Consider the following 15,027-nt stretch of genomic DNA (forward strand, 5'->3'; position numbering starts at 1 on the left):
ACATACTCTACAATAGAGCAATTCTACTTTTAGACAGCCATCTTAAAGAAATATTCATGCATAAAATAAAGAGGTGTATATAAAAAGATTAGTTATAGTAGTGTTTCTATTTCTCTTGACTATAACATACTAACTAAAAGCCCATCAATTATGGGGAACCTATGGTATTTCCAGACTATGAAATACCATACACTTAACACAGATCTCTAATTACGTAGAAGAATCTCTCAGACACATAGTTAAGGGGAAAAAAGCACTCTGCAAATCAAACACGCTCACTGTGGACTGTTCTGTTCAGAAAACCCTCATAAAGTACATACTATATACAGGTGCATGAGAATATACATTACACATTAGAAATGTATAATGTATACATTAGAAATGAAATGAAATGAACAGAATACAGCTTGAAGAACACAAACCAAACTGATGACAGGAGCTACTCCCACTAGAAAGATGTGAGGTGGAGTTGAGAAGGGCAAAGGAGGGAATGATACTGAGAAAGAAATTAACCTATGTCATAAGAAAATCTTTTCCAATTTCTAATACTTGGCTGTGTGTTAAATCCTTTTCACCAAAGTGATGTCAGTGAAAATGCCAGAATAGGGACTTCCCAAATGTTTTCCTCTATAAAAGTAGTAAGAACACTGGCCAAGTGATCAGAATAAATTTTTTTCAGAATTCTGGAAACTAACCAAAGGCTTCAGCAATCAGGGAACATTTTACTCAAGAAAAACAGCTGAATTTTCGTAAGAACAGCTAGTTTTATGACATTTTTATTTGCCTTATTCCTATTTTTTCCTTAGCTCCACAGTAGCCTAGAAAGCAGCAATCACTATGAAACAATTGCTTTGAAAACAGAATCTAGCAGCTACTAAAGGGAGGCTGGAGGTAATTCTAAAGCCCTGTATCCAGGAAATTTGCCATTATTTGACCTGTCTGGTGGTTCAGGGGAAGACCCCACTTGCAAGGCTGTATTTAACCTGATTTGGAGTTCACCCAGTGTGAATAGGTTTTTCCTCCAGAAAATCTTGTTGAAAACAATCAGAGGTAATTATTTAACATGGCAGCTGCCTAAGGCAGTGGATAACAGCTCACACAAACAGGATAACCAAAAATCTTTCTAAAAAGGAAAAGCTGAGAAACAAAATGTCCACAGAGTGGGTGAGAGTTTGAAAAGTTTAATATATTCCTAGGAATCTCATCATGAGCTATAGGCAAGTCCAGGAAAAGACCTGGGGCGGGCGGGGGTGGGGGGGAGGCTTCAGCTCCCACCTCGGACTACCTTGAGGCTCCGTGTAAGCAGGAAATGATGGCTGACAGTTAGTTGTAAACTGCCTGACTGAGTACTAAAGGCATGCCCCAACATGCACACAGAGCCCTCAGGTATTTAAGTCTCCATCTAATCATCAGTGGACCACCAAGCTCACAAAGCAGACTTTAGTGGGCCTATCAAACAAGAATAAACCCTTTAAAGAAGTAGTTCAATTATACATCACACACATAAAAAAATTAGCTCAGAAATTTAGTAAATAGACAACAGCAATACAAGAAACACTGGGAGGAATATCTGGTTTCCAGAGCAGCCACATTATTGATAATGTCCAGTTTTCAACAAAAAAATTATAAGGCACACAAAAAAACAAGGTCTGGCTCATATAAAGAAAAAAGGATAATTAATAGAAACCGTCCCTAAGGAATCTCAAACATTGTACTAAATAAAGACTTTAGTCATTTTGGATATATTCAAAGAACTAAAAGATAGCACATCTAAAGAACTAAAGGGAAGTACAAGAAGGATATCCCACTAACTACAGAATATCAATGAAAAGATATAAAAAGGAACCAAACATACAAATTCTGGAATTGAAAGTACAATCATTGAAGTAAAAAGAAAATCCGAGGGGCTCAACAGCAGATTCGAGCAGGCGATTGGCAAACATAAAGATAAGTCAACTGAGATTACCCAGTCTGAGAAATAGAAAAAAAAAAAGCAATTAGTAAATATGAACAGAGCCTCAGACACGAGTGGAGCATTATCAAGTGTGCCAATGTATGCATAACAGGAGTCCCAGAAGGCCTGGAGTGTGGAACTATACACAGTAATAGTTTTTGTGTACGATTAAAATTAAATGAGAATCAATCTCAACTAATTGTCATAAAGACAATAATTGCAATCCCCAAGGCAAACCACTAAGAAAATAACTCAGAAAAAGGCACTAGAAGAGGGGCACCTGGGTGGCTCAGTGGTTGAGCGTCTGCCTTTGGCTTAGGGCGTGATCCTGAGGTCCTGGGAGCGAGTCCTGCATCAAGCTCCCTGCAGGGAGCCTACTTCTCCCACTGCCTAGGTCTCTGCCTGTCTCTCTTGTGAATAAATAACATTTTTTAAAAAGGCAGAAGAAGAAATGAAAAAGGAATTAAAATGGCATACTAGAAAATATCAATTTAACACAAAGGAAGGGAACAATGGAGAAATACGGGAACAAAAAAGACAAGACACAAACTACAAAATGGCAGACATAAATCATTTTATCAACTATTATATAATGTAAATGGATTAAAATCTATAATAAAAAGGCATGGATTGGTAAGACGGAGAACATGATCCAATTTTATGATGTCTACAAGAGACACTTTAGTTCAAAAAACACAATTAGGTAGGAAGCAAATGGATGCAGCTCCATCTCATGACCCCAAGATCATGACCTGAGCCAAAAATCAAGAATCAGATGCTTAAATGACTGAACCACTCAAGCGCCCAGGTGTCCAAGTCTTGATCTTGGCCTGGGTCTTGATCTCAGGGTCATGAGTTCAAGCTCCCCACTGGGTGTGGAGCCTACCTAAAATAAAAAGTTAAAAAAAAAAAAAAGTGTTGTATTTATAATGCAGGGTAGAAGTTAAAATGATTTAAAAAGCAATTTTATATATTAGGTACTTATGTTAATAGTTGATCAAATGCTTAAATCTGCTAGCCTGCTATTAATAAGTGAAGCAAGCCTGCAAAGATGACATTAGCTTCACATGAACACCTTGATTAGTTCTTGAACCGTCCCCTTCTCCTCCTCTCTCCATCTCCCCAGGCCCACCTATCCTGCCACGTCTGCCCTTTTCTCACCTATGCCACGGCAATACCCTCCCAATCAACATCATGGAAGTGTGCCTCCTTCAGCTGATCCTGAAAAACTCCCTGAGATATTTTCCTCTAGACACACTCAGTTTCTTCACATATGCCAACACTGAAAAAAATCCGTTAACCAGATCCGAACGTACAGGTAAACACACTGGGGAGCCCCTCTATTTCTTTCCCTCCCAGTGAGGCTAGAGTTCTCTACTGGGGATTAGGAAGTTACCAAATACCTACTTACAAAACTGATAGCTAGTAACTAACGATTCATAACGTCCAGACCGAACACAATAGGGGCACCTGGTGGCTCAGTCAGTTAAGTGCCTGCCTTCAGCTCATGTCACGATCCCAGGGTCCTGTGACAGAGTCCCGCCCTGGGCTCCTGCTCGGCAGAGAGTCTCCTTCCCCCTCGCCCTCTGCCTGCCTCTCCCCCTGCTTGTGCTGTTTCTCTGTCAAATAAATACATAAAATCTTTAAAGAAAGACTGAAAACAATATTTAACAATAGCATTATGGCTAACTGATTATAAAACATCCCCTAAAGCAAGGAACTCATATTTACATTGCCTAAAGTAGCTTTCCAGTTTTCTTTTTCCTCCACAACAGTCTAGATGAAGAAACTGGGATCCAAAGAGGTTATGACCACACTGAAGATTACATGTCCTGTAAGGGTCAGTCTCTGTGATTCCAAATCGACCTACTCAACCACGATGTAGCCATATACAGAAGGCTTATGAAGCATCATGGAGATTATTGATAATATGCTCTCCCCAGGAGTAAAATGGCATATAAAATTGTACACTACGAATTTAAAAGTAAATACATTTTTAAGGGGATTTGGCAAAATAAAAACAGATGATATACTGGGGTGGTAGGAATGTGATTTTCCTTCATTAGTCACATTATAATTCTTATTATTTACAGAAATAACAAGAAAAAATTGAATGAGTTTATATTAGAGATCCAGTCAGAGGAAATTAAAATAAAAACAGAGATCTGGAAAGGTTAAACAAAGAGCCAAAGTTTCATGGCTAGAAATCAAAATTCACACCGAAATTCCTGCTTATAACCCAGCGTGATGATGTCCAATCCTTTAAAGTATAAGGACTTCTAAAAAATTTCATAAAGAATTTCATATTCATACCAGAATAGACAAATCTATAGGAAGAGAAAACAGATTTGTGGTTGCCAGGGGCCGAGGAAGGGAAGGGGGGCGGGGGGCTGACAGCCGAATGGCCTCCATGTTTCCATTTCAAGTGATGGATGCAGGACACCGAATGCACCTAAGGTCATCGGCCTATACAATTTTAAATGGTTAAAACTGTAAACTGTACACTATTTAACAGAATGAAAAAGCCTTACAGACATAGCAACAGGTCTGCCTTTAGTAGGCAGTGACTACAGACATCTTAAAAGATTACAATCTTAAAAGAATTCAGTACTGCCTAAAATTACTATTTAATTAATCACAGCAGCAACATACTCTTAAAACATTTAGCTTACAAGGTGTGAAGCACAAACCTGATTTAAGTCCCCAAGAAGTTCATGACCCTCGAATCAGGAATCATGAGTCTATGTTCCTTCTTAAACACACATGACAGAAAAACTCTCTCTGATACTTAAGGGGCTTCCAAAAGTCATCTTCCGTTAGGTACCTACACAGACGCTATCCAGTCGTGGAGGTTTCAGAGGGCCAGAGCGTTAGATTTTCTTTTCTCTACAGAAGTACTGTAATGCATTGGAGATTACCTTCCTCCTTAAAATTAATTACTTAATAAATTTAACAATATACTTCATAAATTTAATTTAATGTACTTCATAAATTTCTCATAATTCCGAGTACATTTTAGATAGTTTCTGTAAGGATAAAAATAAAATAAGACCAACATAATTAGCAAATGTTTTCTATACCCATAGCGTTGTAAAAAATGTAAAATTCTGAATGGTGCCTGTCCCAAAGGAACTTTAACCTTAACCTTCAGTTAAGAAATAAAAGTTCACGAAAACGTAAATACCAATGATAACTTCAATGACAACGTAAGACATGAAAGGAAGCACGCAGCCACGGACGTGGGTTACTCGCCACAGGAACAGGAAGATAAAAACTGCTACGGGTTGCAGAGAAGGGAACGATTATTCCAGTCTACGGTGTACGAGACGGCTCTACAGGAGAACTGGATTTTGGATGAGCTGCATCGTGAAGAGCAAGCAAGATTTGGGGAAGCAAGGCCAAAACGAGGGAGGATTAGAATATCCCTCAGTGAGCGTCACTCAGTTCACTGCTGCCGGCCGAATTCTCATTCTGGCAAGGTCTCAAAAATGCAAAGAAGAGGCGCTTGTGTGACCCGTGGTCAAATGTCCCTTTGTAGGCCTGAAGTCCTTCAAAACACATCATACTGGACACGAGTTACCCCCAATGCCCATCATGGCAGACAAATGGGATTGGCAAATTTCTGAGGACTGTTGCTTTCAAATAAAGCCCACCTTAATCTGCACCACTCCCAAGAGGTAAATCTCACATATTACAATAAACTCCGTGTAAACTCTTACAAGGTTTCAGTAAGAAATCTCTCTCCAGAAGTATATGTACTTACTAATTAATATAACCACTAAGAAATAGGGACTTGCCCGGTGAACACAGTTTGGACCCTGAATAAAGGCAAGACTAGATACGAACAATTCCCATCACTTCTGCCCCAAAAGCATAAAGAGGGGGTCGGAAGTCTCTCCACTTTGAAGCAGTGCTGTGAGATTAAAGGGCAAAAGCACTCGAGTGGAACGATTTGTGTCCAAAAAGCTGTGTGGGGGTATGGTAGGGGTGGACGTTAGACAAAATTTTATTTTACAATTTTGACCCCGTATCCCAAGGGCTCAGATGCATCGGTCCAGGATAAGTACATGTTCCGAGCTGGGTAAATCTAAGTTTCCCACACTGGCCAAAAGTCCTGGCCAGACTGCTATTCTAGGCACTTTTTCTGAGCCAAGACTAGGAAATAAAGTCAATCTTTTTCTGGTGGTAGAAGTTGTGGTGGGTGAAAGTGGAAGCGATAAAACAGTCATGAGTCTTGCCCCGTGGAGAAAAGTGGAAAGTCATGCGGAAAAAACCCAAATACTTCTGAATAGTTTTAGCATGAGCCTACAAAAAAAAAAAAAAAAAAAAAAAGTTCACACTTTATCAGTCTAAAAGATATCAAACCTTTACCAGGAAGAGAGAAAAGGTTAATATTAATGTCACTAACCTTGTTTGTTCTTGGGTTTAGCATGAGCGGCTTGCCTTTCTCTTTTATGTGTATGTGACGACATGCCAGGGTGGAAGGAACAGCAACTATTCTTAACCGGGACAACATCTTTCCTTTCACCTGTGAGAAAAGAAGAAAATAAAGGATGAGAAACATATGATAGAACTGCCTGCCCATCCAGCTATCAGTTTTCAAAAGCTTAATTTTCCACACTTGAAAAAGCTTTTTTCAAAGTATGATTATGTTTCTACAGGTTGTAACAGTTATAAAAGAGTAGTAATTGGGTGAAAACAAAGACTGACTTTTCCTGACAACACTCTTAAGTCCCTGGTTAATAATCATTGCTATTTTGCATATACTGCATTTCTTTTTCTAACCCACCCAAGTGCGGCAAGGTACGTATCTCCCCTTTAGGAGAAAAAGAAATGGGAAGATTAATAAACAAGGTAACATCTAGTAAACAAGGACATGTGGTCCATGCACATGGGTGTGGGAGTTTAGGTTGAAAGTGGAAAGGTAACAGGAAAGCCTGGAGCACAAACATTCAGAGGAAGAGAAACTTATTCAAATTCTTAATCTGGATGTAGAATTTTAATGTACTAATATAGTCAGTGTTTATTTTTATTTTTTTAAAGATTTTATTTATTCGTGAGAGACACAGAGAGAGAGAGAGAGAGGCAGAGACACAGGCAGAGGGAGAAGCAGGCTCCATGTAGGGGACTCGATCCCAGGACCCCAGGGTCATGACCTGGGCCAAAGGCAGGTGCTAAACCACCGAGCCCCCCAGGGATCCCTATAGTCAGTGTTTAAATGTAATGTACTAAATATGTTTTGTTTTAAAAAAAAACCTGTTATTTAATATTAAAAACATGCAAATTGGATATAAAACCTGTTTTTACCCTTTCACACTCATCACAAACACATGGGAATCTTTCAAAATGGGAAAACTCTACATAATACATTAAACATCAAATATTTACTGATGGGAATATAATAGATTCTTCTGCATATCAATTCTCCCACCCAGAATCAATTTGCAAAGCCCCTCTATCTTAACCATTGCATTTATCCCACAGTAAGTTTTCTACTGGGATTTTTATTTGCTGAAATATCAAGGTTTCAATACCCTGATGCAGCAAACAGGTGCAGCAAACCATTACACTGGGATTATTTTTTAAGTTAATTTTTCTGAAAGTAAAATTCACATAACAAAATGTGCCATTTTAAGGTGAATAATTCAGAGGGATTTAGAAAATCCATAATGTTGGGCACCTGGGCAGCTCAGTCGGTTAAGCATCTGCCTTTGGCTCAGGTCATGATACTCTTCTCCCTCTCTCTCAGCCTGCCACTCCCCTGCTTGGACTCACTCCCTTTCAAATAAATAAAATCTTTTTTAAAATTTGAAAAAAAGAAAAATGAAAATCCATAATGTCGTGCAACCCATCTCTATCTAGTTCCAAAACACCTTCACTATCCCAGAAGGAAATACTACCCATTACACGGCTCTGCCTCCTCCTCCAGTGCCCACAACCACCAACCCGCTTTCTGTCTTTATGGATTTACGTGTTCTGGATGTTTTATATAAACGTGCTGCATAAATGCAGCCACAAAAAAATATCTATATTAGTATAAGGACATCAAGAACCATGAGAGATGGAGACTGGGGGTGGGAGGACAGAACAGATAATTCAAGGTACAAACCTGCAGTGAGAGTCCTAAGAAATCATAACTCCTAAAGGTCTAATGCATAGGATAGTGAATACAGATAACAATTTTGTAATATAATCATCAAACTTTCTAAGAGACTAGATCTTAATTGTTCCAACCACTAAAAAAAAAAAATGATAATTATACAACATGAGAGGCAAGAGCTATCAATACAATGGCAATCATATTACAATATATAAATGTATCAAATTAATGTTATACACCTTAAATTTACACAGTATCATATGTCAAATATACTTCAATAATATAATAAAGAATTATGAGAGATATACAACAAAATAATTGGTCATTTTAAAGAGTTAATGTCCTGAAAGACAAACACTAAGGAACTACTGCAATTTAAAGAAGGCTGACCATATGACAAATGCAAAATCTGAATTTAAAAAAATGCTATCAAAGACATTTATTGGGACAATTGGCAAAACTGAAAGATATACTGTAGCTTAAATAAAAGTACTGTAGGGGCACCTGGATGGCTCAGTGGTTGAGTGTCTGTTTTAGGCTCAGGTCATGATCCTGGGGTCCTGGGATCGAGTCCTGCATTTGACTCTTCGCAACGAGCCTGCTTCTCTATGTCTCTGCCTTTCTCTGTCTTTCATGAATAAACAAATAAATCTTTTTTAAAAAAGTACCATAAAACTTTAAGTTGTCTCTATTTGATAGCCATATGTAAGAGATATCCTTGTTCTGAAAACACAGTGAAGTATTAAGGGGCCAAGAAGTATGATATATGCGACCAAAGCCTTTTAAATCATTTCAAAATAAATTTTTAAAAGATTTGAAACGGTAGGTTTGATCATGTGTTTGTGTGGTTCTTCCAGGAGAGACAACATTATTGCACAAAATTAAAACTTTGGTACGAAAGACTAGTATTGCAGTATACTGGCGAGGCAGACATATCTAAGATATAGGATGGAATGATTTTTACTTTAAATCAGAGGCAATCTGAAGAAAAATTCATTTTGTAATCAGCACTTGTAGTATAATCAATACTTGCAGGGGCGCCTGGGTGGCTCAGTCAGTTAAAAGTCCAACTCTTCATTTCCACTCAGGTTATGATCTCCACGTCCGGAGATCAAGCCCCAAGACAGGCTCCAGCGCGGAGTGTGCTTGAGGCCCCTGCCTCTCCCTCTGTGTCCTTCCCTCCCAAATAAATAAATAAGATCTTAAAAAAAATTTTTGGTTTTTGTCCCCAGTTTCTGGCACAGAGCCCCTAAAAACCTGTGGAATTTCCTGAATGATACAAGTATTTTTTTGTTATTCATAGGAAGCCACTTTTGACAATACGTGAGTTTATGCTAACGAGGTGACCTAGGGGGGACCCCTACAAAGCCTCTGGATACAGCTGGTCACCAGAAATATCATGTGATTAGAGAGTAGGATATTTGTGCCCCACTCTGGAATCTGCAGAAAGGGAAGTGGGCAGGCCTGAGATCTCCTTTTTAACAAGGAGATCTGCTGAGCTTTCATGTTGGTGCACACATGTAGATGCAGGGGGGTGGCATGCTCAGGGAGGGCAAAGAGCTCTACTCTATGTCTTCCCCCCACTCTCATCAATACCTAGTTCTATGTATCCCTTCTGTGGGTTCCTAAGTTGTATCCTTTTATAATAAACCAGCAAATGTAAGCAAAGTATGTCTCCGAGTTCTGGGTGTCATCATAGCAAATCATCGAGTCAGGAGGGGGTTGTGGGAAGCCTCAATTTACAGAGGGTTGATCAGAAGTATGGGTCACAGCCTGGGACTAGTGATTGGCATCTTACATAGGGGCAGGGCAGTCTTTTGGGACTGAACCCCTAACCTGTAGGATCTGAAGTTATCTCCATTCAGACAGTGTCAGAATTAAGTTAAATTAAGGCACGCCCAGTCAGCATCTGCTAAGAACTGGAGAACTGCTGGGCGTGGGGGGGCAGGAAATATCTCACGTTTGGTGGCCAGAAGAATTGAGACTGCAAGTAAGGAGAATTCGAGTTTTTCCTTCAGGAGTTAATTTAAGACCAGCATTCTAATATATGAAATCTATTTTCAACTCCTGGTTAAAGTTTTACTTCTCTACCCAATCCTGAATGTAGTCTGTATAATAAACATACCACCACTTGTCAAATCTACCTTCCAGATGATGGGGACGATCAAATGAGAGACCATATGCAGAAAAGTATTACAATTACAGAATGTTTTATCACTGAAATTACTTTATTAGTAAGTCATATAGGGTAAAATAAAATATGAAGTAATTTTAAGAGTGTCTTTAAAAACAGTGGGCGTAAGTTAAAAAATTAAAGAAAAACAAATCTGCCAAAACTAGAACCAAGGACTCAGACATAGGCAAATAGGCTTAATATCAGCTGAGGAGGCAACAAGATAAAATGTTACGTTAAACAGATGTGATGAAAGGAGAACTCTAAGAATGAGTGGGGTAAAAACAGGAACCAAAAGGCGGGCTTCTAATTTTCAATCACCATATAAAATCGAGCTGCGTGCTTGGGCTACACCTCTGGTTTCTCCCCCTGGTGTGTCATTCATGTGGCCTTGCCCTGGAACTTACTCTCTGGTATTTACAAACTGGCCTGGGACAGAAACTGCTAGGCCCCTGGCTGCTGGAGACTACTCTCCCTACGTGGGGTTAAAGGAGGCCAATGCAGGGGAGACAGAAATTAGAGGTCACGACTGGGTGCAATGAGCACAAGCTCTGCAGTCAGACCGGAGTCTGAATCTAGACGCAGCTCATCGCTGCTCTGGAATCAGCCGTGTCACCCAGGCATTCCCAAATAGTGTCTGAATCGGTGTTAGTCTGGAACAATTTTTCACTGGTGTGTGGCCGAATGAGAAAAACTGGGACAATGCAACACAGTCTTTCATAAAACAAAATTTGTCTTTGTTTTCCTGCTCTACTTATGATCTTCATACCCTTTTTGGTGATAAAAATGTCTTGTCTTTTCTGAAAAGATGGGGACGGTAGATTGCAATAGTTCTTTAAAAGGTCCTTAATTTAAAAAGGTCCTTTAGCTACTGACAGAATTAAAAGTTGGCAATCTTATGCCTGGTGCCAATTGTCCCCCTTTACATACCTGCCCCTGAAGTCCAAAAGCCCTGAGAATCTCATACTCTCATCAATCAAACAGGGGAGAGGGAACTCTATTTTGCAGAGCTGTGTGTAGCAATGATGATATTTATAAAAATTATCAAGCAATTAAGAGTTTTATCATCATCACAAAGAGCTTAACTACAGGACGTAAAAGTTTACTTAACAAAACCCATAACCAGGCAGCTTAGCAGGGTAGTCAAGGCAAGCTCTGGACTCAAAACTACTAGATTTAAATCCTGACTTGGCCAATGCTAACTCTGATTTTGAAGAAGTCTGTTGCAGTTTTCTCATCACTCAAATGGGGATGATAAACAACAGGACCCACTAAACAGGGCCACTTTAAGATTTAAATTAGATAATCCATGTAAGATACTTATCACAGTGCCCTCTAAGTGTTCTATAAATGTTAGTTATCTAAGCACTATTAGTAGTAAAAATAGACTAAAGTGGTCACAAGGTGTCTTCTGAATGCCTGTTAGTTTCTGCATCAACATCTTTTTCTTTAAAGATTTTATTTATTTGACAGAGAGTGAGAGAGCACAAACAGGAGGAGCAGCAGGCAGAGAGGGAGAAGCAGGCTCCCCACTGAACAGAGCCCCCGACATGGGGCTAGATCCCAGGACCTGGGATCATGACCTGTGCCAGGGGCAGATGCTTGATCGACTGAGCCAACCAGAAGCCCCATATCACCATTTTCTACTATGAAATCCTTATTAAGAGCCTATAAGGATAATCATGGCTAGTGAAAAATACTGTATTGATTCTCTAGATGTTGTTTAGAATGACATTTGATGTTGCCTGGATCTACATATACCATCCAAATTCTCATTAGTGACCTAGAGATTTAATTGGAAACAGTTTAAATAAATGCTAACCATGACTGGATATATATTGGATATATATTGTTCAAAGGAAATACACAGCCATATAATGAAAATGGTGACTTTAAAATAAAAGCTAACTTTTAATAAAAGACATTTTTAGAAAATGTAGAGTGAGTTTGATAGTATGAATTTTGTGCTCCCTCTAAAATTGATCCTCAGTAAACAACTATAGGTTTCAGTATTATGTATGTTTTAAAATATGACTAAGTTTGGGGTGCCTGGGAGGCTCAGCTGGTGAAGTGCCCAACTCTTGATTTCAGCTCAAGTTTTGATCTCAGGGTCATGAGTTCAAGCCCTGTGTTGGGTGTGGAGCCTACTTAAAAAATAAAATAAGTAAAATATAACTAAGTTTGTTGAAAATTCATCAAGATAAATTAAAATTTTAGTTTAACCTCATATATAATTTAATGTAGTTTAGAATAGGTTGTTTTCACAGGAAATTAAAAATAAATGCATGAGCAGCATTATAGGAGTTAATCTGCATAAGAAATTTTCAATTGGTAAAGGGAGTCTTTTTTAATGAATTTTTAACGTGTTTCCATAACAAACGTATTATAAAAGACAAAAACACTACGCATAAACGCATAAAGGTTTTCATCCTTGTAAGGATGAAACCTGTAAGCAGTTCTTTCTCAGGAGTTAACTGTCCAGCAAGAGTATATTTAACTCTTGGGGTGCCTGAGTGGCTCAGCGGTTGAGCTCTGCCTTTGGCTCAGACCATGATCCTGGGGTCCTGGGATATAGTCCTGCATCGGGCTTCCTGGAGGGACCGGCTTCTCCCTCTGCCTATGTCTCTGCCTCTCATGAATACGTAAATTTTAAAAATCTTAAAAAAAAAAAAAAAGAGTATATTTAACTTTGAGGACATTGGAGAATTTCTATAAACCGTAGCCCAACATTTCCTCAATATATGATAAAAGTCATATCAGCATATCTGGTATCTATTCCTACCTTTTAATTAAGTCTTTATAACTACCATAAAAGTCAAATACAGGTTACAAATCAAAGTTCAAAGCTAATTAAAGGTCCCACATTAAGAGACAAGGGTTAAACGGTTTTTTTCTGTGTTTTTGCAAACCATGTAACATAGTACATGTAACTCAATCAGTTTTAGTAGTTGCACAATAGATTATATATTTACCTATGTTTTATCAGTCCTGAAGCATGTGCGTGTGTACATATACACATACAGATACACACAAGGGGTGGGGTAGGGAGGAGCAAATGTGGGCAACTATTTCTTCTCTTACTTCCAGAATGCCTGGAAACTACAGAATAAATGCATGGGTGAAGATTAAGGTTAGAGTTCACGAGTACAACATTGCAATTACTTTAACAACAAGTAGGGAGGGAGGGATGGGGCCCTTACCTTAAATTACCTGGGTTCGAATCCAGACTTTGCCACCTAGAACCTGTGATCTTGTGCAAGTTCCTTAACCTTCTTAAGCCTCAGTTTCTTTATTTGTAAAGTGGAAATAACAATACCAACCTCAAAGAGTTATTTTGAGATGATTCACGGACAGAACAGTGTCCAGGCGGGAGCGGACAATTAATAGGAGCTTCTATTGTTACCGACTGCAACACGAGAGGAAACCACCTGGCTATTTATCGACTACTCGGCCTGGAACCGGCGAGTGCACCCGGCAGGAGGGACCCACCGGGGCACCGCTACTAGAACTGCGGTCGTGACCTCCAGGGTCCATCCCCGGCCCCACCCCCCAGCCCCCAGCCCCCCACTTCCAGGCCTGCGCGGGCCACTGGGGGTGAACCCACGACCTGCACCGACAGCTCCCTGCGGCGAGGAGCCGGGAGCCCCGGAGCTGGAGCCCGGGCAGCCTGCTGAACCGAGTCCTGCCGCCCGCGCAGGTGCAGGGCCGGGCCCGGCTGCAGGGGCGCGGGGAGCTCGGGGCTCACGGGTCAGCCCGGGACCCGCTGGGGCCGCGAAGGATGCCCGACCCCGGGCCCTTCCCTCCGCCGCGCCCCGCCCAGCGGCCCCGCGCCGCCGCACGCTCCCAAACCGGCGGCGGGTCCACGAGGAGCGCGGCGGGCGGGGAGACCGGCGCCCGCGCCCTCTCCCTCCCGGACCCCTCCCTCCCGGACGCCCCATCCTCCCGGACCCCCTCCCTCCCTCCCGGAGCCCCCATCCTCCCGGACCCCCTGCCTCCCGGACTCCCCATCCTTCCGTACCCCCTCCCTCCTCCTCCCTCCCTCCCTCCTCCTCTCTCCCTCCCGGACTCCCCATCCTCCCTCCCCCCTCCCTCCCCCCCTCCCGGAGCTCCCCTCCCTCCCGGCGCTCGCTTCCTCCCGGACACCCTCCCTCCCCCCTCCCTCCTGGAGCCCCTCCCTCCCGGACCCCCCATCCTCCCTCCCCCCTCCCTCCCGGACACCCCCTCCCTCCCAGACCCCCTCCCTCCCCCATCCCTCCCGGCGCCCGCTCCCTCCCTCCCGGATCCCCTCCCTCCCGGACCCCCATCCTCCCGGACCCCCTCCCTCCCGGACCCCCACCCTCCCGGACCCCCTCCGTCCCACCCTCCCTCCCCCTCTCCTCCCCTCCTCCCCTCCCTCCCGGCCCCGCCGCGCCAGGCCGCGCCCGCGGAGCCCTACCGAAGTCCGTGCGGGCGACAGGTGGTGCTGCCGGCGGAGAGGCCGCGGCCCGCCGCCCACCAGGCGATGCTCCGCGGCTGCCGAGCCCGCCCCTTCCCCGAGCTGCGCGGAGCGGGCGCCGGGCGGGCCTCGCACAGGGCGGGGCAGCGGCGCGGCGCGGCGCGGCGGCCGGGAGGCGGCGGGTGGAGCCGGGGAGCGGGGCGGGGCCGGCGCTAACTGACGGGCACGCGGGCCAATGGGCAGGCAGAGGCCGGGTGCCCCGCCTCCAGGGGGCGGGACTCGGGCCGCGGCTCTGCTGCCGGCGCGCCGGGTTCCGCCGGGCGGTCCGCGGGCTGGTCCCTGGAGGTCGCGGTCCGACGTCGCGG

At 42.5% G+C, this 15,027-nt stretch overlaps 1 protein-coding gene across 3 annotated transcripts in view; it reads right to left on the bottom strand.

Moving 5' to 3' along the window:
• Nucleotides 1-14,798, bottom strand: part of ME2 (malic enzyme 2) — a 48,584-nt gene extending 33,786 nt beyond the window's left edge. The window contains exons 1-2 of one of the 3 annotated variants that reach the window (XM_038525993.1): nucleotides 14,663-14,798; nucleotides 6,363-6,482 (exon numbers count right to left, since the gene is read on the bottom strand). In XM_038525993.1, the coding sequence (XP_038381921.1) occupies nucleotides 6,363-6,470 (108 nt within the window). In that variant the 5' untranslated portion in view covers nucleotides 6,471-6,482; nucleotides 14,663-14,798. Of the gene's footprint in view, nucleotides 1-6,362; nucleotides 6,483-12,657; nucleotides 12,803-13,427; nucleotides 13,447-14,662 lie in introns of those variants that run through there. The other 2 variants (XM_038525995.1, XM_038525994.1) reach the window with 2 other exon arrangements.
• Nucleotides 14,799-15,027: the final 229 nt, after the last annotated feature.

Source organism: Canis lupus, chromosome 1 (genome assembly GCF_011100685.1).
Source record: "Canis lupus familiaris isolate Mischka breed German Shepherd chromosome 1, alternate assembly UU_Cfam_GSD_1.0, whole genome shotgun sequence".
NCBI classification, from domain to species: domain Eukaryota; kingdom Metazoa; phylum Chordata; class Mammalia; order Carnivora; family Canidae; genus Canis; species Canis lupus.